Source organism: Embiotoca jacksoni, unplaced genomic scaffold (genome assembly GCF_022577435.1).
Source record: "Embiotoca jacksoni isolate LCO1_2020_lvr unplaced genomic scaffold, fEmbJac1.0.p SCAF_113, whole genome shotgun sequence".
In the NCBI taxonomy this organism is placed as follows: domain Eukaryota; kingdom Metazoa; phylum Chordata; class Actinopteri; family Embiotocidae; genus Embiotoca; species Embiotoca jacksoni.
Window position 1 is genome coordinate 97,395 of NW_027185245.1, and position 22,552 is coordinate 119,946.

The 22,552-nt window shown below is 41.3% G+C and overlaps 2 protein-coding genes across 2 annotated transcripts; one reads left to right on the forward strand and one right to left on the reverse strand.

The window, feature by feature from the left end:
• The first annotated feature begins 4,399 nt into the window (after nt 1-4,399).
• Nucleotides 4,400-8,273, forward strand: noxo1a (NADPH oxidase organizer 1a). The gene is made up of 8 exons (XM_069143716.1): nt 4,400-4,512; nt 4,634-4,714; nt 4,797-4,869; nt 4,954-5,137; nt 5,837-6,012; nt 6,108-6,227; nt 6,390-6,507; nt 7,161-8,273. The coding sequence occupies exons 1-8, from the start codon at nt 4,447-4,449 to the stop codon at nt 7,831-7,833; spliced, it is 1,491 nt and encodes a 496-aa protein (XP_068999817.1). The 5' UTR covers nt 4,400-4,446; the 3' UTR covers nt 7,834-8,273.
• A 226-nt stretch (nt 8,274-8,499) lies between these two features.
• tbl3 (transducin beta like 3) lies at nt 8,500-22,438 on the reverse strand. Its single transcript, XM_069143719.1, has 23 exons — nt 22,290-22,438; nt 22,115-22,166; nt 21,780-21,875; nt 20,912-20,959; nt 20,632-20,773; nt 20,449-20,533; nt 19,675-19,845; nt 19,466-19,541; nt 19,232-19,328; nt 18,882-19,120; nt 17,860-18,001; nt 17,434-17,492; nt 17,178-17,284; nt 16,889-17,024; nt 14,859-15,098; nt 14,605-14,675; nt 14,153-14,309; nt 13,229-13,287; nt 12,207-12,310; nt 11,467-11,538; nt 10,960-11,118; nt 10,694-10,787; nt 8,500-9,994 (listed from the first exon to the last, which is right to left on the reverse strand). The coding sequence occupies exons 1-23, from the start codon at nt 22,319-22,321 to the stop codon at nt 9,430-9,432; spliced, it is 3,003 nt and encodes a 1,000-aa protein (XP_068999820.1). The 5' UTR covers nt 22,322-22,438; the 3' UTR covers nt 8,500-9,429.
• Between the last annotated feature and the right edge of the window lie 114 nt (nt 22,439-22,552).

The following is a 22,552-nucleotide window of genomic DNA, read 5'->3' on the forward strand; positions in this document are numbered from 1 at the left end:
TGTGGGGGGGAGGGGGGGGAGAATTAACAAGTGGTCTGACACTCCTCTGCTGGACTGAAAGAAAGAAGGCACAGATGAAGAAGAGTAAAGCGGACGACGGTCCGTGAGGCATGGACAGTTTTCACAGTTGCTGCAAAGCTGGTGTTTTGAGTGAAATTTGTATTTGTATTTGTCTTTTTTTTTTTTTTTTTTTTTTTTTTTTTTTTTTTTTGCCTGTCTTTTTTTAACTTGTGTTTTTTATTCTTTGCACTCTTACAGAATCTGGCTCCCTGTCGTTGGACATCAAAATAGCTCCCTATTTTTCCTCAGTGAAGACACTAAACATGATTGCCTTTCAGTAAAGCGTCGGAAGAGAAATGGAAGAGTGTAGAACTTATAAAGTCGTGATGAGAATTTTGTTCAGTAAAGCGCAATTTATTTCTCTTAAAATGCACAACATCTTTGTGAGATTGGTTTGATGCCACGTGGGATTAGTGGTGGGTTTATTGCCAAAAGGTTGACACGGAAGCGAGAATGAGTAGGAAGTCTACTTTTTATGCAAGATCAGTAAGGCTGTATGTTTTGGTCAGTCGATCAGGGATGATGAGTTAGTTTTGTTATTTTCAGGCAATGTATGTTTAGTGACTGAAACCCAACAGCTAAAGGTGATGAAAGCTGGAACTGACTGGAAAGGACAGATTATTGACCAACAATCAGTTTTTGGCCAAGCTGAAATACCCCCCCCCCCCCCCCTCGAGAAACACAGTTGTCTCAACAACTCTACCAAAAAAAAAAAAAAAAATCTGCAAACGGCTTCACTTCAGATTTTGTCTATGCAAGCCAAAGATCACAAGTAGGTAGAATTTCTTACACCACCTAAATTTTTTTTAATCTTATTTTCAGAGGACTTCTTTTTAAAGGTGATTTATTCATTTTAAATCAGGAGTGAAAAAAGGAAGCGGCTTATTTAATTATCTTGGTCAGCATTGATAAGCACAGATGTGTCACAGTACATTTCTGACTCGACCAGTTGGAAAACGTAGGATCTGTCAGAGTTTCTGTCATGTAAAGGTTGTTTCTCAAACAGCAGACATGGCAGGAGGAAAATCTGAGATGTAATGCAACAAAAGCAATGCAGTGTTATGAATGTGCGAGCGATCGTTCAGTCAGTGGATACAATTAAAACCCTTTTTTTGTTTTTGTTTTCAGAGTTTATTTTACTACAATATAATATAACACATAGAGAGTCAAGTTATGTGTTGATTCCGTAGTAGAGAATATAATGTTGGGAGAAAGAAAAAAAAAAAAAGCACCTTGCGGGACTCGTGGTTTGTTAAATGAAACGGTGACGGAGAAAAATATAACCTGTGATGCTTTAGGAAAATAACCTGCTGCCTTACCATTTTAAATGTTTGTAATGCTCCTTTTTTTAAAGATTAGCTTAGAATTGTTTTATTTGAAAGAAATCAAGAAAATCTATGTATACATGTAGATGTATATGTGTATATATATATGTGTATATATGTGTGTGTGTGTATATGTATATATGTGTGTATATATATATATATATATATAATATATACATATATGTATATACATGTATATATACATGTATATACATGTATATTCTGTGTTTTGAGAGGAATTGTGCAAAAACAACAACCAAGTTTTTCATCAACTTCTGGGGATTCTTCAAGTTTTTCTGAATAGGGTTGATGTAAAAGATTTGTCCAAGAGAGTGCATGTACTCCCGCTGCCTATCTTGTCGCTTATAGACGTTCAGCTGGTTGCCTGTAGAGTGACAACTGCATTTGATGGGTTGTAATGGCAATATTCTTGGTACAATTTTTTTTTCCTTTTTTTTTTTTTTTAACCCAAGCAAGTGGATTGCCTACAGTTCAATCCCAAAGAGTTCAAAAATAATTTCTTCCTTTTTTTTTTTTTTTTTTTATTAATCATGTCAGAGTAAACAGAAACATGTGCAATGTAAGAAGCAAATGTTTATTTCGATGGGCGTCTATTAAAGTCTTGACTGAGGAACCCTGATTTAAAATAGTCAGTTTAAAGAAGGTGCTGTATTATAATTCTGCCGTGAGGAGAAATAAAGCTAACTTTCATACATTTTTTTGTGCACTTTCGGTGGTATTTTTATGAGTGACTTTTCATCGGAATGGTTGAATGAATAAAATAGTACAGTATGCTTTAGTGTAGTAGTTTAGATGACAGACATCATAGCAGCCGGCACTAGATGTCAGTAGAGGACCATGGAAAACCTTTGTTGCTGTTAGGTTCAGAACTATAACATAGCGCTGATAGAATAAGGAATCAAACCCACAGTCAGACAAACACGAGGCTTGAGTTTTACTTGCAGCGAGGGAAGTCCGTGCAGGGTCTTAGAGTTGTAAGCTGTTCACCTGGCATCAGCCAACTCCAACTCAGACTTCCCTCTTTGCTCCTTTTATTGTATACATGGGGTTATAAAACAGCACGTGATTACATTCCTATAGATAAGTGCACATGTTGTGTAACGTGAGTGCTTCGGGGTTCAATGCTCTGTGCACCCTATATGGGTATGTTTGCTTTTAACCTATGTGTGTGCTAAACTAAATAAGCCAGTTCCTCCTCCCCGGAGGGGCCATATACTGCAAGAGAGGAACTCGTGGAATGTGTATGCAGTACGAGACATTTCATCTCAAGTTTTATGCATAGACTAACGGAAACTTTGCACAAGTAGCAGTAACTTAATTTACACACTGACAATGAGTTACTATTTTTCCTAACAGTTGCTTTTACACGTGCCAAGGTCTCAACCAAAAGATGTAGCCACAGCACCGCTGGTTAGAGGACCTACACACATCAATGTAAAAAAAAAAAAAACATTGTCAGCATATTTCCAATAAATGCCTGTGAACTATGGTCTTCTTTTATCAGGTCAGATTAAACACAAGTTTCAAATGCCGGGGTTAAAAATTCTGAGGTCATTTTTATACTTGTAGTTTTAGTGTCAAATGTTACGAGTGCACCTAAAGTGAGATGTACTTTAAATTATTAGAGACCAAAGGCAGTGTTACATTAACAATGTTGCTTTTTTAAAATTTATTTATTTATTTTATTTCGTCAAAGACATGTGCTGTGAAACTTTGAAAAAAAAAAAAAAATGGGGGGGGGGGAATTCTGTTATATGGTAACCAGCAGGCTGCGCATACAGCACATATTTGTCAATGATCAATAAATGATAAATGTGACTCGTGTTTGGTGTACGTGCCGCTGCTAAGGTAGTGGAGGCTGAAGAAAGGGACAACAGATGGAAGGAGATATCTAAATAAAATGTGCGCAGCAACTTCCTCATCAGGCTTTGACGATCGTGGCTTTCTTGAGAACAAATGTGATCAGTGCTTACAATGCATTTCAATGTGTAAAATAGTAAACAAAAACCCATAAAAAACACAGTCCCAAAATTGTTTAATATAGTGTAATGCCCTACTTGTTTTAAAACATTTGATTGATTTCATCACTTTATTTGTTTTGCTTCAGTGGCTGCAAATTGGAATATTTGTTACATTTTGAAAGGAAAAAAACAAAATCAACCTTCAATCACATCAATCCATCTGTATGGCATGGCATACAAACTGTAATTCCAAGCACAATGTTGGGAACACATTTTTACCACTTTTATTCCGTTAAGCGCACTTGTGACTGCAGGGGACAGGAAAAGATCCTGTTATTCTTTGCTTTCATTGAATATCTATTCCTTTGTCCATTGTCTCTTTCATTTTTTTCCTGCTCTTATTTCTTGTCTGTTTGTACTTTTATTACATTTCACCATGAAGCAAAAGCGTGTTTCTTCTATTTTCTATCTAGCAAGAAATGAACCACCAACTAATAAAAAAAAAAAAAAAAAAAAGGAATCTGAAATCTGACACCTTATGATGTGGCAGGCCTGAATAAAAGAACAGAGGCGTTAAGAGAAAAACAAGAATTACGTAATCTCCCTCTGTTGCTGGGAGATGGACTGAGAGCGGGTTTAATGAGTGAGTGAGTGAGTGAGTGTGTTGTGTGTGTGTGTGTGTGTGTGTGTGTGTGTGTGTGTGTGTGTGCGTGCGTGCGTGTGTGCGTGTGTGTGTGTGTGTGTGTGCGTGCGCCTTTGGTCCAGATTGGTTGCATATTGTCCCACACCGGAGCCCTAATTTAGAACAAAGATTTCACCAACCAGTGACACTTTATCACTTTGACGCAGGCTGTAATGTTAAATGCCACACACACCGTTTTAGAGCAATGCAGGAATTTCCAGCAGGTAGACAATGAGAGATTTCCCACCTGTGGGTGTTCTACGTGACTCACAGCCACACCTGCTCTGGTGAATGCATTATAAATTCACCTGCAGAGCCTCCCTGCCTCATTCCCAAACCTGGCTGAGGCTGAGAGGCTTTGTGTTGTTGCTCACAACTGCCCGTCTGTCCTTTGACCATGGAGGTCGAGCGGTATCCTATCAGCGTCCGTTTAGTTGGAGTCATGCACAAGGAGAAGATCAAAGTAAGCACAGATGGCGCTTTCCCCTTCTTTTCTTAAAGAGTGTCTCATTTTTAGGAGAGGAGACAATTACAACTGACGCTTAACTTTTGCAACATAATGAATTCTGCATTTCCTTTCCCAGATGTACTTGACCTCTGTGCTTTGGTCAGACCAGAATGACATTTTAGTTTATAGAAGCCTTCAGGATTTCAAGAAAATGCACGTGAGTATAAAACACTGTGATGCCTTACACTTTGGCTTTTGCATTTCAACAACACATTTGTAACTCAAATTGTTTATTCCAGAAACAAATGAAGAACGCATTCCCACCTGCAAGTAAACTGAAAAAATCAGACAGAATCATCCCCACATTTCAAGGTTTGTGTGTTATTTACAGCTAAATACTAATATTCAGGAACAGGCTGGTGGTCTGATGACTGAACATGTCCTGTGTGCTTTCAGACAAAAAGATAAAGCCAATCGGTCGGAAGAAGGGCCCCACCAAGTCACTGGTGCGCTTAAAGAATTTGCAGAAATATTGTAATGAGCTTCTGAGCTGCGACCCACGAGTCTCTCAGTCCGCAGACCTCATCCGGTTCTTCCACCCTAGCGACCAGGACATGCAGCCGGAGTTTGCCAAGAACAGGTGGGCTAATGATTTATTACTAACAATTACAACAACATCATTTTGACCTCCGTTCCTGCGTGAGCTCCGCAGCGAAGTAAATTGTCATTCTAACCAAAAACTGAAAATAGCAGCCAAAAAGAAAATAGCATGAATCATCCATCAAAGCTGATTCAACAAAACTTCCATGATAACGGGGAGATACAAACACCGCACCTTCTTCTATATCCATTTTGCTTGAATCAAAGGTTACCGGTAACACTTTTCATATATTTTCCAATTATCTTATCATTTTGATATGATTCCTAAATTCAGGGGGCTTTGAGACTGGCTTCTAAGTTTTCAAAATGACGAAGAAAGACTGAGAAAATCTTCCTCAACCATTTTAAAATGTCTATTTACATGAATATGGTAGATTTTTTTTTTTTTAGCAAAAATATGTACAAGAAATGAATAACACACATCCTGCAGATGAGAGGGTGTAAAATACAAAGAGACTCAAAGATGAATTTATGTTTGCCTCATTCACCTTCCCCTGCAGCCAGCGCAGATAAAACCACATGACGTCATAACTATGAAAGGTGCAGCCTTGTGACTGCACAACGAACTGGATATAAACTAGAAGATAGATACATGAAACTGACTTGAGAGACATACACTATCTCTGTTTTGTCTGCGGTGTATTTACCTCAGTGCTAATCTCTTGTCTCATCTCCTCAGCATCATGATCATGCCCTCAGAAAATGAAATCAGGAACGATGGAGGCAACGTAACCCAGCCATTTGTCACGGAGACATACAGATGTGTGGCCCCATATGAGACCAAAGACACCAAGAACAAACCTTTCAAAGTGGTTGTGGATGAAAATGTGGACGTACTGATTAAAGACAAAGCAGGTGAGCAAACAGGCCTCAGTCAGTTTCTCAACAACATTTGTAGGGGCCGCAAACGCACTCGGGGACCAGTCTGATGCGAGTTTGTGTTGGTTTAGGGTGGTGGCTTGTGGAGAAGGAGAACAAGCAAATGGCCTGGTTTCCTGCGCCGTACCTGGAGAAGATAGATGATGATGATGGTGATGATGATGATGAGATAGACAGTATTCCCGAAAGAGGTACGCCCATGTTTTTGCTGTAGCCTACCCTTAAAAGACACTTAGATTATTTGCCTACTTGACAGAAAGCATACTTTTTTTTTTTATTATTATTACCATAGTGAGTGAATTGTCAGCCAGGATACAACATGACACATTTAAAGTCATTCATTTCACCCCCAGGAATGCTTTACAGTGCAGTGAAGACCTACAAGGCCACCAAAGATGACGAGATCAACGTCAACATCGGCGCGGTGGTGGAGGTCCTGCAGAAGTCTGACAATGGCTGGTGGCTCATAAGGTAGTTCAACTGAAACTTTTACATCTGGCTACTATATTGTTTAACCGGGATGAGCTTGTGGGGCCACTGAGCTTCTGTAACTGTCAAAGAGCCAAAAAAGCCAGTTTGTGGATGTAATTAAAGGATGTGCATTGACTCGTGTTACTTTATAGTTCCAGTCTAACACATTTCAGAAGGAAATCTTGTACTTACTCCACTCCATTTATCTGACAGCTTTAGTTACTTATAAGATGAAGACTTGACATGATGGATAATATAACAAGCTTTTAAAATTCAACACATCGTTAAAGATCAAACCAGTGGTTTGTCTTCTGACGTCTTATAAACAGTCGTTTGTAGTCAGGGTCACATTTCAGATGTCTATGAGTTGTTAACAGCTCCACTAAGTAAGTGGTTTCATTTCAATAAACGTTCCGGCGATCCAAAGATTAAAGAAGACCAAAGACGGAGAGATTTGTGGATCAGAACTTGGTTTTTTCTTCCTTTCTCTCCCGGTAGTCATCTGACGACCCATCCGATTTATCTGCTGTACTTGTAAATAAAACTGTTTATAGTAGTTCAAACTGGCTACACCTATTTTTACATTGCTATATTGGTACTTTTACTTTAGTAGGCTAAATATCTGAGCCGCCTCTGCTCTTGTCTTGTAACAGATACAAAGGGGAAGTAGGTTACATCCCTACCATGTACCTGCAGCCCCACAACTACCCTCATAGCCACCTGACACCCCACCACCAGGACAGGCGCGTCTCATCCCCCCTCATCTCCCCCCCCTCCAATCTGGTGCAGCAGTCCAAATTCAGCCGCTCCCAAGGAAACCTATTGGCAGCTGCACCTGCCAGGTCGTTCTCACCCAACCCCCCTGCTGCGAGGACCACTTTCTCTGCTGCGCCCGTCGTCACCACGTCTCCCGCCGCAAAGCGTGCTCCTCCGCCCACGATCATGGTGGAGATGGATGGAAAGGAGGAACCACGCGCCGGGAGCCCGCCAGAGGACAGCGAGGGAAGCTTCGGAAGCGACAGCTCCGACGTCAGCTTCAGTGATGACCTCAGCTCCTCCTCGGCGAGCTCCTTCCTCAACCTGAGCCGCGGCGCCAACGACGAGCAGCTGCGCCTCAGCCGCACGCCTCCGCCCATGGCGAGCAACCACCTCAGCCCAACAAGCCTGCTGGAGGGGAAACTAATCCACAGCGTCTCCGATCCCAACCTGTTCAAAATGCCCGCGGCACCCAGGGTTCCGCCCAGACCTCAGACCCAGGACATCTTAAGCCGCTGTACCACTATCACCCGCAAGAACGCAGCCAGAGAGCAGCGTCCCAGCCGGTGACGTTTCTATAAGTAACAAAGATAACTTTATTTTAATTAAAGATTAAAAAAAAAATTTAAAAAAATCAAAGATTATAATTAACACATTGTACAGGCCTTTTGATGACTGTAGCCCTTTTGATGATTGTAGCACTGATTAATCAAGAAACACTTGACATGTGTAACTTACCTCTTTACAACTGGTGTTATTTTCCATACTGGAAACCTTGTATTGTGCCTTGCATGCATTTAAGACTGCGTGGAGTGAGTCATCTGTTCTTTTGACAGCAGAAACAGTAAATCCTAGGAATGTTATATTTCCTGACAAAACATATGTACAGTGAACTGTACTTGAAGAATATGACGTGTATAATAAACAGTACACTCTTCAGAATCTGAACATTTAAATCCTTGATGTGTTACTGAAGATCTGAGAACAAATAAAAGCACTTTTCAAAATGATTTCATCTGTTTCACACCTAAATGTTATTTTACGTGTCTAAAGTTAGAAGAATAATGCAGCAATTTAGTTTTCACTCAGTCATGAAATAAGGAATCCTATGAGGAGGTGAGTTATTTTCTATATCAATAAATTTAGCAAATATGTTTTCAATGAGTCAGTGACTTTTTTTTAAGTCTATAAAATACCAGAAAAAAAATACTCATTTTGTCTCACTTGAGTCCAAGATTTTATCTTCAAATGTCTTTAATAATTCTCAGTTTGGAATCACAGAAGACAAAGTAAGGCAGCAAATTGTGGCAAATGAGAAGCTGGTGCTGAGGTAATGGGTGGCATTTTTACTAGAAAATAATTAATAATAAATTACAATTGACTATGAAAAGAAGTGATTAATTTTACATCAATCAATTAGCTGTTTCAGGTCTACAGCAGTGTGAATTTACCCAGTTAAAAGCAGATGGATATTTAAAAACAAAAAAGTTGGTTGATTTGTCTGAAAATATTGTTTATACATATATTACCTAAATTCCTCTGCTAGGGCCTGCATGCGTGACACGGGAAAGTTTTGAATCATCTGCTATAATGACCGCAATCTATGGTTGGATTGAGAAAATGAATCCATGTCACGTGCCCTACCGAAGCGTTACTAACCTACAGTTTGAGGAAATCAAAAGACCAAAACCTTCATTCAGCCAACATGGAAATTTTCCAGTGTTTCCACTCAGTCTGTAAATAAGTAATGGGTCACATTTTAAAGACTCTTGCTTTGACCTCATATTTAAAAATGCTGCATATCACTATAAAAAAAAAGAGACTTCTTCTCTTTTAAATTACAAACAGTTTTTTTTTATTTCATAAACATTTATAAAAAATAAGAAAAAGAATTCCATGGTTATTCAAGGAAACTTGGGGATGACATAAGGAAACTGCGTTGTTGTGGTCGAGCCGGTAGATCAGGACAAGGCGACATTGCAGAACTACACAGTGGCATGTGTTGTGAGTGAGGATAGCCTTGACTCATAGCTCTAATTTATATGCAGCGATTACTTCCTCCTGTCTGTCCCTCCTATCAGCTTCTTCCCAGGGAACGAATGAAGAAACCAGGATGGTTATGCAAAAATCTGTATGGAAGAACTGGTTTAGGTATGTACTGAGTCCTCAGTACTGAGCTGCAGAGAGTTGGTATTCACAGAGACGGCTGTTGTCCTTATTATCACCATTTCCCAGCTGTCTGTCTGTCTCCTGCTGCATGCTCAGGGTCACTCCAGCTAATGGTCCGAGGAATGTAAACCCTCCTGGGTGTTTATCTCCAGACGCCAGTCGTCTGTGTTCAGTGTGTTGATCCTTGTCAGCTGGCGAAACTCTGACATTGTAACCCAGCAGCCGTTTCATCACTTTTACTGTTGTTTGACCCTTCTCGTCTTCGTCCAGGTCTTCCTCTTCCGAACTCTCCTCGCTGTCAGAGTGGCGGTTGCCGTTGGTTTTGGTGCTCGCCCCGTTTTCTGCTCGTCTGCCATTGGTGGAGACTTTGTTCGAGGCGCTGACCTCGTCGATCTCCTCGTCTTTCACAGAGAGATTTGGATCTTCATCTTGTCCGCTATCACTGTCATCGCCTTCGTCCCGTCTTTCATCACCGCTGCCCTTTACTTCCTCCTTGGCAATCACAAAGAAAGGTTGGGTGTGTGCGAGAGGTGTAGTATCCATTTCTTCATCTTGGTCCATGCTGAACAGGACAGACAACATGGATTAGATACATAAACTGAACAGTGTATACAGAATGTTTCCAGGCATCAATTATAGTATTGTGCATTGCATCAGTTTCACCTGCACAGTCAAATGTTTTGTAATCTGTCAACGCTTCATTCAGAGAAGGAAAAATGTGGCTGACAAAGCTGCTCATTGTCAAACTGTGTATGTACGATACTGTACATTCCCATGAGACAGAAATCCAACTGCAGTCTTTGTGATGTAATCTCATTCTTTTTATGTCATGTTTCACCTGCATAGATATTGAAGGACTGCAAGACAATAAGAGGTATTGATCAGTTTTACTGTTCACGACACCAGTGCACACAGATTCTGACTGGAAATGCAGCACTCGTTGAGCTCAGGGTTTTGAACAATCAGGCCAAAACAAGTGTAAGACTCTTAAGAGCTATCTTGCATATATTTATTATGGATAATAAAGGTTATGCATATATATACAGCCCTAAACAGTTCACAATTGAACCACACCAGTTTGTTTCTGTGGCATCATTGCCATAGCAACACACGAAACTGTCATAACATCATCTCCGTCGGATCCTTCCGTTGGGAGCTAAACAGCGGAACGTCTGCACTTTTCTCACTTGACCATGAAGTGGTTTTGTGGCTCGCTGTTGACCAAACAGTTTATGTATTGAGGCAGCTTAAGCTCTCTCACCCAGATGACGCCCCAGCCACTCTCATCTTCTGCCACATGTAGTTCAGGAACATGGATGACTGCAGCAGATGACCAATCCTCTGCATGTGTCTCTCTGTGGGAAGAAGACAATGAATAAACACTTAATCAGTTAAAACTTCAGTTTGCATGTCCCCACAATAGCCCCTTTACAATGTGTAATTTGGCCATATAATCTTGAGTTAAAGCTATATCGAGACGCTGTGTCCTCTTGGTCTCAGTTTGACAGACACGCGCCCTCGGCTGACCCGTGTATGGGATGAGTCCCTCCAGGTGTGTCCGGGCTCCCTGGTACTGCAGCAGCTCCTCAGGCGGCAGGTGTGTGAGCAGCACCTGCAGCACGGCCTGGGCATCCTGACAGTTCCTGGCGTTGGTGTTCCACACGACACAGTAGCGCAGAAGCGACTCTGTGTGGGATCGCAACCGTGACAGGGTCCATTATCGAGCAGCAGATAGTGGAAACGGTTGGGAGAAAGAAAGAAAAAGAAAAAGAAAAAGAAGGAAGAAGACAATTTAATTTCTCCACTGACAGACATTCTTTCCGTAGGGTTGTGTGGGGAGGATGCTAATATTGTGTTTCCGAGTGAAATCAATAGCCGGTTCCATTGTTATTAAGCCACACTGGTTTTGGTTGTTATACAACTATGGTTGTATATACAAGGATGAAACATATTTTTCCCAATAAATGAGATGAACTTTTTCCACTTGGATTACCGAGCACACATCAAGACTTTTTTTTTTTTTTAACATGGTACCTTTCTGATCCAGTCGCAGTTTCAGCACAGTCTTTTCCAACAGATCGCTGCTGTTCTCCCTCTGACGGATCGCTGGAAGCGACAAGACAAGACGGACAGTAGTAGTTCATGTTAAGCTTGTAATAGTGACTCCGCAAATTTAAATCTCCTATTTGAACTGTTACGTCAGCTTTGTTTTTTAAGTGTTAGTGTGTATTACCTACTGGTAAACAAGCCTGTTGTTACTCTTCAAATTTAATTTTACAATATACAAGTGTATCAGGCCTCAGGAACATCCACCTTTAGTGTCCAGCAATAGTCTGCCAAAACAAAGGAGTTGCTTTTCCTTGATATCACTTTTCCAAGTCTATGAGGATTACAATGGATATGGGTGCAGAACTTCCCGTGTGCACGCCTTCAGTGTATTCAGCGCAAGTATGAATGGGTGAGATCAATTCCATTTCGCATTGCATAATGCACTCCATTATGTATTACAAAACCAGAATGCGTCAGCCTTTTGTTGGACACTTGTGGACTGAATGCGTGTTGACCCACCCAGTGCACTGTGTTATGATGGTTTACATCTTGCAGTAACAAGACAAAACATAGTGAACAAAAGGGCATGACTGTGGAATCCAGGGGTTTGTTTTTGTTTGCGGGTCCGTCCTGTGCATCCATCAATGCTCGTTTGAGCAGCCGTTCAAAATAAGAGACGGCACATTTACAAGGCGACAGTCACGATAACCACAAGTGAAAAGTACCTTTGATAACAGTGAGCACGGTGTGAGGCTGGTCCAGCGAGATGGCGAGACCCAGCGCCTTCAGATATTTCTTCTCGTGGAGCAGGTTGGACAACTCCTGCTGCCTTCAGACACAACAGACACATGTGAACACACAGACAGACACATGCACCTGTATGCCTTGTTGAACATTTAAATAGCAATCATCAGTGTTTACTGCTCATTAGCTCAAAGGATAGTCGACCAAAATCATTACAAATAAAAATGTAGGTCCTCGATGATGTTTCCAAACTGGATACCAACACGTTTATAAGGTCTGACAAAATATTACATAAATCATAGGAACTGTAAGAGCCTCCAAGTAGTTCAGCGGTGGGGCACTATGACTTTTTCTTTAAATAAAGGCCAGGTTAAAACCTAGTATATGGCTGGACTGTGTATGAAACGCGAGAGAGCTTTTAATTTGAAACCTAAACCGGAAATCGCTGCATTCATTCGGCCGGCCAACGGCGGAACTTCACTCAATTATGTGCATTTTGACTTCACAAAGTGAAATGTACATCATCTTTTATTTTTCACAAACATGTTATTGAACATGTCAACGAGTTTTTGTTTGATACACCACAGTGTCATCACTAACACACACTACAAAAAAATGCACCCAACTGTTTTGGTGAGTCAGCATCGGGATGGAAGTTGTCACTCGGTATGTTTTCGACAAAATCTCCAGACGAAAACAAGCAACAACATCAGCCTTGACCACGAGTGATTAATGCAACATGGATAACGTGTTACAAAATTGCTGACTTTGTCGTTTATACTAGCAGCTGCTGTGCAGTTAAATTCTGCATTTTATAATGATACTACTGCCTATCTGCACAAGAGGGAAGGTATTATTCTAGCAGCTTGTAACAATTCCCGTGTCGAGCAGCGTTATGAGCCCAACGCTAAGGATAGAGGATGCAGGGAGTAGTGACGGCAGCCTGCTCTGTGACTTTAGAACAAGCTTTGTAATCCATAAGATAATGCTGTGTGTAACTTACTTGAGTATCTGATCCTCCTGTTTGGCCTGCTCCTCTGCCAGCTCCACTCCAGTCACATCCTAGTGGGGCACAACAGACAACATGCTTTAGCTGTGATAATCTACTGAACCCCGCAGGGACAAAAATCTTTTTTTTTTTTTAAACCAAAAACAGAGTGAGAGGTCAGCTAAAAATAAGAGTGAAAGGTCAGCTAAAAATAACCAGCCAGTTGGACTAAATAGCTTGCTAAAGGACACTTCAGCAGGTACAACACTTGCTGTCACGACAGCAAAAACATTTAGCTGACGCGACTTCCTGAATTATTTGATGCAAATACTGACCAAGGTGACGATGCAACAGTGTTTGTGAAATATCTCTGAGCTGTTCGCCAACAAAACCGTACGTGTCCTCGTGTACAGAATGTCCAGTCGAGTTCTTTTAAAACAACCTTAACCTGTCACAGCAATTTTTGGGGTCTTTTTCAATCTTTATTAAATATTTCAACATCAAAATCCTACTGCTTGTTCATTAATCCTTTAACAGTTTTAGTGGATTTCTCTGTTTTAATTGTTTGCGTTCACTGTTTTTATTGAGTGCTTTTGACTGTGCTTTGCGTTTCGAGTTTTTGTCACTTGTTTTTTTTGCATTACGTAAAGGTGCAATACAAATAGACTTTGCCTTTATGACTTTGATTTTGTGACTGGTTTCCCAGAATAGCATTTTTACTGTCGTGTATCAAAAGAGAACTTGTGAGTTCGTTGCAGCCTACCGGGACATTTATGTCAAGTTAAAGAGGAAAGAATGCAAGACTAATGGCGAGACAAGAAAATATCTTTGCAATTTTTTTTCTTTTTTCTATTTAGTAGATTGATTATTAATTGATCCACTTAAGCCTCTCACCATTTGCTCTGTTTAACTGGTGACGATCATTCAGATCCTACTTACCACCCACAGAGAGATGTGCGAGTCTGCTGAGCCAGTCACCATCTTGTCGTCTTTGCGATTGGCGTGGAGTCCCCACACTTTGTCCTGGTGGGCGTCCAGCGTCTTCACGCACTCGTTGGACTTTATGGTCCACAGCTTCACTAAACCGTCTGAGCCACTGAGGTAAATGATAAAGAAATGTTGAATTACAACAGTTCTATTTAAACACACCACGCGACTCACGAGCGGAAAGTCAGAAGTAGGTAGATCTTAGATACTGGTGAGCTGGCGAGACAAGTGATAGTCCACAGGAACGTGTCATGGTAGTCAGACATCTGAGATAACATGATGAAGAAACAATTTGAGGCTGCTGTTTGTGCATTCAAATGTATCTGCAATGGTGTGGGAATGGAATAGGTCCTTGCGGTTCTCTTTGTGGAGAAATGCTTTGCGTGAGGAGGAACTGTGGTTACCTGGTGAGCAGCTGAGTTCCTCGGCTAACAAAGATGACCTTTAGAACTGATGCATCATGGCCCTCGAACGTCTTAAAAGAAGAAGAAAAGAAAAGAAAAGAAAAAAAAAACTTAACAAACAACCCTTTCTACTCTGTTGTCATTTCAACATAATTATTTGTATGCAACACCAAAGAAAATCCCCTGCAGGTTAAGACAAAATTCACAACTGATGAGAGACATTACTCTGATGCACACTGAACCCTGTGTCCCACCTTGAGGCAGCTGAAGTCTTGCAGGCTCCACAGCCTGGTTGTGCCGTCTGCTGAGGAGGTGGCCAGCACCTGGTCGACGGGGGAGAAGCAGACGGCCCAGACACCGCGACGGTGGCCCCGAAACACCCCCAGCAGGCCCACGGTTCCCTCCCCAGTCAGGGACCACAGCTTGGCCGTGCGGTCCTGGGAGCCTGAAGCCAGCAGCTTGTCATTGGGTGATACTGCAACGCTGTTTACATCCTGGAGAAATGGCAGGGGAGGGAGATGGCAAGATTTTAGTAAATCTTAAGTTTAACACAATATAGTACGTTCAATAGTAAAAGAGATTGTAGTGAGAACTGAGATGAAGAAAAGATGGATGGAGAGGATCTAAATCACATTTGTAACAAGAGAATGACGACGCTGCCCCCAGCATCACCTCACCTGACGTGGCGGTGACTGACGCTTTACATTGTGTTTCATCAAATAAATGATGAAAGAATGTTTAACATAAAGCAAATAAAAGGTTAAGCAACCAGGACCTACTGATGAACAGACTGACAATTGTTCCATTGTGAGTGAGTGTGATTTAGTGTGTGAGTGTAAAAGAAAAGAATCCTGTGTAAAAATGTAACTTCCCATCATCTCTATAACTTTAAATAGCTCCTTTACTGAGAAGAGGCCTGAGTTTTAATGTACTTCCTTATGAGAAGTGTCGCATTGCACAGAAATTACATCACCAGAGACTTGACTCACCTGTGTGTGTGTGTGTGTGTGTGTGTGTGTGTGTGTGTGTGTGTGTGTGCGTGTGTGTGTGCGTGTGTGCGTGTGTGTGTGCGTGCGTGTGTGTGTATCTGTGTGCGTGTCAGAGTGCGAGAATCCTCCCTAAAACCGTTTGAGCTGACGGTTTGTTTACCGAATTTTTGAATTGTATTTTATCTAAGAAAACAACCGAGGCAACCACAAACATTTGATAAAAAGCTGAAACACACCTGATGTTCCTTTAAACGTTGAAGGTTAACAAATTCATCCAGTGTCAACAGAAGTTCAGTTTTTCCCGTTCTATTTTTGGTGATGAGGAAAACTTGTTTCTTTGCTGGCAGATTTCCAGAGCAGTGTCTTGAATTTAAGTAGAAGTGCTTTCAGAGATTAAATGTGTTCAATTAGCTGCTGTGTTTTACTTGTTTGAATGTTTATGCTACAAGTGTGCATGACCAAAGCCCATTCATCAAATCAGGGTGTCACACAAAAACTTGTCATGCAAGATTTTAAAGAGGAGGAAGCTGTCAATCATGCAATCTCGATGTTCTGGGCTCAAATTTGGACAAAAACTACTGTCATATTTCATTGTATTTAACTGCAAATTCAATTCAGCAGGAATTTAAAAATTGCTCTTCGACTCATTGTCTGCACTAATGAACAGTCGACAACTATCATGAGATATTTTTGTGTTTGCATATATGTTTGCGCACTATGCATATGCATGTCTTGCATGCTATCAGCTACAAATGGCAGCATGTTTCTTCTTTCTTTCTAAACTGTGACCAGAATATCTTGATATTAGAATATCTAACACCATACATATCCTCATACTCTCAGACATACTCAGCAACCTTTCTTTTCTGTTCCCAAAATTCATATTTTTCAAATTCCAATTGGAACAATCTGCTCACTAACATAAGAACAATTAATTCATTCCACCTTAAGAGGCCTTAAATAATGTATTCATATTTTTACTAAAACACTGTGCTGCTGCTTTTAATTGTAATGTCTTCCTGCCCTTCAATAGTGTGAGGAATGTGCTTGTTTGTAATCTCTGTAATCATTGGTCTTACTACTATTAATAATGGACTATATGTTTTGTGGTAGCTACATTCTACTTATTTTGTGTCGGTGTTGTGGGTTAATGGGAACAATGTGTGGGAAGGATGGTAAATGAGGGCCTTTATAAATGTTCTATTTGATTGTGTCTGTTGCATTGTATTGAATGTTTTGTGCTGGACTCTTCTCTTCTCAAATGGCTATCGATTTAAAAACTTGTTTCCAGGTACCTTATCGTGAGCTTTCTCTGTGGCACGTGCAGTCAGATGGTGTATGTCCGACCCTGTTGTGGAAAAGTCTTCTGGGAGATCCCACACCTTCACTGTACAGTCCTGACTACCAGTCACAAGGAAAGACGCTTTCATCCTGGACACAAACACAAACATGGGGAGGCATTAGTCGGGCACAATCACACAAACCTATTAATATCCGTTTACTAAAGAACAATTCCCCTGTTTTCGTCAAACATATTTACCACCTAACCCTTTACCTGTGTGTTACAGGAATGTGACGTGTTACCTTGAGCAGGAGATGGAGCCCACAGCATTGGTGTGGCTGGAGCCCCGCGCCACACATCGCGCCTGACCACTGTCACTGTCCATCTGCCACACACGCACCGACCTGTCCTGTGGACACAACATTCAAACATTACTGTTGGCTTCAATGTGTCTTAACAGTTTATATACTTGATCGTATAGATGTGTTGACACTGGGACGCACCACATGCCACGGCTCTACATGAATAGACACTGTCTCTTTCAGTTCCAATGCTTACCTTTGCACAGCTTGCAAACAAAGAGCCTTTTTGGAACACATCCAGTGTGAGGACAGTATCTGAGGAAGATAAGCATATAAAAAAATAGCAGAGATAAACATCGATCCAACCTGCTCAGTAAGGCACGTTTAAACAACACAAAGCTGGCTCAACCAGGTGGTCTAAGACCCGACTCAAAGCTGTCATTTCCCCTGATCCAACCGTGGTGTATGGACACTGTCTTTACACTTTCACTTGAAAATGTAAATGTAAATATGTAATGTTAAATATTAATATACATTTTATTAAAACGGACTGATCTCTTGATTCTCTATGTTTGCCTACGTGGGGAAACACACACTCATTGTAATACACAGAAACTTCCTGCAGTTTAATGAATGAACAAAGGTGCAGGCGTGCACGTGCTGCCGCCTGCTGGTGACTGACCCGTGTGTCCGTAGAGGATCTGGCAGCTGTTGGTGAGCAGCTCGAACACCTTCAGCTGGCAGCTGTTGGTGGCCACCACGATGTGACTGTCGCCTTTACCCAGGAACTTCACGTCCAGCACCTCGTCACTGTAGCCCACAAACTGGAGGACAAAAGAAGCAGCCGAGAGGAGAGAGACCATTAAGTCTGATAAGTACACACGGCAAAGTGACATGAGCGTCAGCTTAGGACAACCAGCAGAGAAAGACCTTAATGTTCTATTTGATTAAGCCCATGTAAGAGTCACAACTTGTACCATATCTGATGTCTCGATCAAAAACTTTTAATCTAAAGTAAACGCTAACTGCTAACCAGATAATTAAGCTACAATTCACCAGCAAAGGGAGCATTGGTGATAAAGGCATACCTCATAAAAAAAAAAAAACTTGCATAAAACATAGGTGGGTATTTACCGTTAGCTTTAAATTAGATTCCCTCATTAATACTTCATGTAAATTCATGTGAAGAATATACTATCAGGTGTCTAACAAGTCATTTCCAAATATCAGCACTGGATATAAATATTGGAGCCAGACCGACATTGGTCCATCAGATATATCAGTATCGGCGTATACGTTGTCCGATATGAAAAACACAAAAATGCACATCAGCTGTAAATGTTCAGAAGTACCTCCTATATGTCTTTAGGTGTGTGTATGTCTACTAATGTCTTATATGTCTATATATGTCTGGGCAATATATACCTGGGGAATAGCGGACTCTGATTCTGTTCGTACAAAAACTGAGGCAGGTGAGCTAAAATCTTATGTTAGGCTGCCCCATATTTTTTGCCTCGGCAGCAAGTTCAATGATGATTTATAATTATTGTTACATTCCCACTGAAGTTCACTGTTTCAGTGCACTGATGTCCTTTTGGATAAGAAAGGGAATTGTCCAACTTTAAAACATCCTGCCGCCATTACACATCCAGTTTCAGTCTAACTCTATTAAATACTGCACTGATGTCTGGTTCCGGTGCCCACCTGCTGCTGTGTGGTGAAACCAGGCAGCTGGTAGAGCAGTATGTTGTGTTCTGCCGTGACTGTGGCCAGTCTGGCAGAGGCGGGCAGGTGAAAAAGATAAGTCAGAGTGCGGGGATTGTCGTCGTCCTTCTCTTTCTCTTTCTCCTCCTCCTCGTCCTCAGAGACAGAGTTGAGAGTGGAGGGGGGGGTGTGGGTGTAGATGCAACGAGCCGTGCTGGCCTCCCACACCCTCAATACTCCTACAGGGAAGGACGAATATGTGAGTAACAGAGATACCGAAAAGGTGTCCACAAAGTCAACTCATGCACAGCAACGCAGATTAGATCTTTGAGGCGATGGGAAAGTCGAACCTTTGCTGCCAGCTGTGATGAAATGCAAGTCCTTGCTCTTCACTCCAATCTGAGATAAGGCTTTATTCTCAGGCAGAACAATAACCCCCTCTACAGCCTGCAGATAGACAACACACACATAAATCAAGCTGCAGTGATGATACCGCATGAAGATTACAAAAATAATTTATGTTACAATTCTTAGTTTTTCCATGAACCAACAACAACAATATCTTCCAGTTTTCACAGTCTCACCTCGAAGACCGGAACAGTTCTCTTGGCCTCACGACTTTTCAGGTCCCACACTGTACAGATCTTGTCTCTACCAGAACTACAAATAAAAGATAAGATCAGGACAAAGTTACACACAGCTTTATCACGCAGCACCACAAAGTCTAATACACCCTGAATGCTATTTCAGCAGTTTGATTGGAAACACTACCGAGAAGCCGGGTTCACAGTACCTGACCATGGTGCCTCCGTCTCGACTGAAGCTGAGGGAGGTGACCGCGCTGTAGTGGCTCCGCAGCACACACACACACTGGCTGGAGCGCAGGTCCCACAACCGAATGCCACAGTCCAGAGAAGAGGAGAAGAGCTGCAGCCGCTTGATGTCTGGGTGGAACTGGACCAAGCTGCACAAGGAAAAATACTTTATTTTGCTTCCTTGTTACTAAATTCAACGACAAAATCTGCAGTTTCTTCATCAACTTGAGATGTTGGTTGCCTGTAAAACCAGTATTGTTGGCAAGTATACCGTTGTCTGTGCTTTATATAGGTGTTTGTAGTGTATGTGAAACTCTGCAAATGTTCTGTAACATGTCTGCTTGTTAAACTATTATATCATATAATTTAAAGACATCATTTTTATGTCTCTCTGGTTTTCCTCACTTTCGGGAATGACTCACTAACTTTAGTAGCTGGCTGAGTGTATAAAGTTTTAAACCAAGAACCAAGTACTGTAGTTAGTTAATTAGTTAGTAAGTAAGTAGGGAGGCTGTAGCTCAGTTGGTAGAGTGGGTTGCACACTAATTGGAAGGTTGGTGGTTCAATCCCCAGCTCCTCCCGTCCACATGCCTAAGTGTCCTTGAGCAAGACACTGAACCCTAAGTTGCTACCGACGGTGTACCATCGGTGTGTTGCAAGTCGCTTTGGATAAAAGCATCAGCTAAATGAAATGTAGAAACAAAGGATTTTAAGCTCCAATCTGTGTGTAGTTCCGAGACACAAGAACTTACTGTACAACACCAGATGAGCCTTTAAGGTTGTGAGTGCAGTACTGCTTTACCACATCCCAGAGCTTTATTGTGCCATCACAACCACCTGCAGGACAACATGAGGAGAAACACTGTGAACCACAGGATGCCTATGTAGCAGAGGTCAGGTAGATGCTGACTGATACTGATCATGTCACAGCTGACCTGTGGCTAGGAGCGTAGAGGTGGAGTCAAAGGTCATGCTGGCCACAGGGACCGTGTGAATGGCCCTCCAGGAACGAGTGCAGCTGGCTTGCCTCCAGTCCCACTGCTTCAACAGCAGAGCTCTGCTGGCTGTGACCAGCATCTGTGGACGGACACAAAGCCAAGACAATGAATGCTGTTTCAAAGGCTGATAATTGAAAATACTGAAACCATGCTGGTGTTTGCTCATCTGTGGTTACACAAGAGGGTTTGAGTGAAGTCACCACAAGAGTTTTCTTACCTCATCATCACAGCTGAGTGCAAACGATGTGATGTCCTCTTGATCATCCTACAGCCAGAGTTTGGGGAAAAATGAATTTTTCACACAATTATTAGATAATCACTTGATTGGGATTATTTGAGCTGATCACAATCCTTTTGCATATTTGTTAGAATAGTTTTCACTTATCTGTATAAAAAAAACAGATTGATGAAACTAACAGAAATATCATATTTTACGTGAAATATTTGTTTACGAGGCCTAAAGGGCAAACATACCGTTTTTACTTGTATATGTAAATTTTTAACACCAATAAATAGCTCTTCTTCCTCATATAGTGTATTATTAAACTATGATTAGGTTTATAACAGAGAAAGACAATTAAATTGTAAATCACAATTATCTGGATGGCAATTACAGTCTGTCAACTCAAATGTAAGGACCGTTGACAGCCCTAGTCAGCATAAATATGAGTATAGTTTATTTACATTAGGACAGGAAGAATACCAAAATCAAATAACTGCTCATGGCACAATAAAGTACAGGATTTATTTCCTTTACGGTTCTTCATTTAAAGAGAGTAAAGATGCAGTAAGTGACACCATTACCCACAAATATGAAAAATAAAAACAGACATTACCATCAATGACAAAATTCAACATCAAACAGCAAAAAATAAATAACAATCACAAGTTATAAACAGAATTTTAAACTTTTAGGTTTCAAACAAGCTATAATTTGACCTTTAAAAAATATTGCACACGGTAGTTATTTATCTTTGGACGTGCAAAGATAAACTATTCCAATTTCTAACACCGCATCCAGCAAACAGTGGGCACAACTTTATCCAACTGTAGGAAAGTAGTCTTTATAAAACTCTGGGACTCACGTGCTCAACACAGTGGACGATCTTCCCCGTGCTGATCTCCAAAACATTGACACGAGATCCACATGTGCAAAAGATGTACTTCTCATCTTTGCTGATCTGAAAAACAAGACAGATATCGAGGTTAAAGGACAAGTGAGGAGAGTTGTTGTGTTGGTCGGTGCCGCTCCGTCTGTGAAAACAGATGTATGACGTCGTCTGTGATCTTGTCCAGTAGGTTTTTGGAGCTTGCACAGGACAAAAAAAATAAATTAGGGGCATTTTGCTTCTCGCAAATCTCGTTATTTTATGTCAATACAGCAGAAAATCTCCGCGGACACACCGACGCGTCAACGCACCTGCACTTTCCCTCCTTTGTAAAACGGCTCGATCTTGCTGTGAACATCATAACTGAGGAGAGAAGAGAAATATGACGATTAATTGGGGGAAACCTCATCACGACACCGTAGCCCAGCTTGAGTTAGCCAGCTAGCAAAGAGCTGCAGCCCCACATGTGCGCTTTGCCAAACTCACTTGGTTTTGAACTGAAGATTAGTATTTGCCATCTTGCTCACTAAAAATGCCGGAACCTAAATATTTGATCACCAACAGGCTATATAAACTACTTATTTCTCATCTCACACGTTGGCTACGGTCAACACGTCCATCCCCGCATGTTGATAGCCGAGTCGCACATATTCTACGTCATCTGAACGCACGGAGCTGTGATTGGCCGGGTGTTTTTTTTTTTTTTTTTTCGATGCGTAAAACTGGACAGTCCCACCTCAATTGTCAAC

Coding starts and splice junctions, on each gene's coding strand:
- tbl3 (XM_069143719.1), bottom strand. CDS start 22,321: ATGGCAAATACTAATCTTCAGTTCAAAACCAA. Junction 20,960..21,779: donor TCGTCCACTGTGTTGAGCAC/GTGAGTCCCAGA, acceptor CTCTGGCTGTAG/GATGATCAAGAGGACATCAC. Junction 14,676..14,858: donor AAGACTTCAGCTGCCTCAAG/GTGGGACACAGG, acceptor TCTTCTTTTAAG/ACGTTCGAGGGCCATGATGC.
- noxo1a (XM_069143716.1), top strand. CDS start 4,447: ATGGAGGTCGAGCGGTATCCTATCAGCGTCCGTTTAGTTGGAGTCATG. Junction 5,138..5,836: donor CCGGAGTTTGCCAAGAACAG/GTGGGCTAATGA, acceptor TCATCTCCTCAG/CATCATGATCATGCCCTCAG. Junction 6,508..7,160: donor AATGGCTGGTGGCTCATAAG/GTAGTTCAACTG, acceptor GTCTTGTAACAG/ATACAAAGGGGAAGTAGGTT.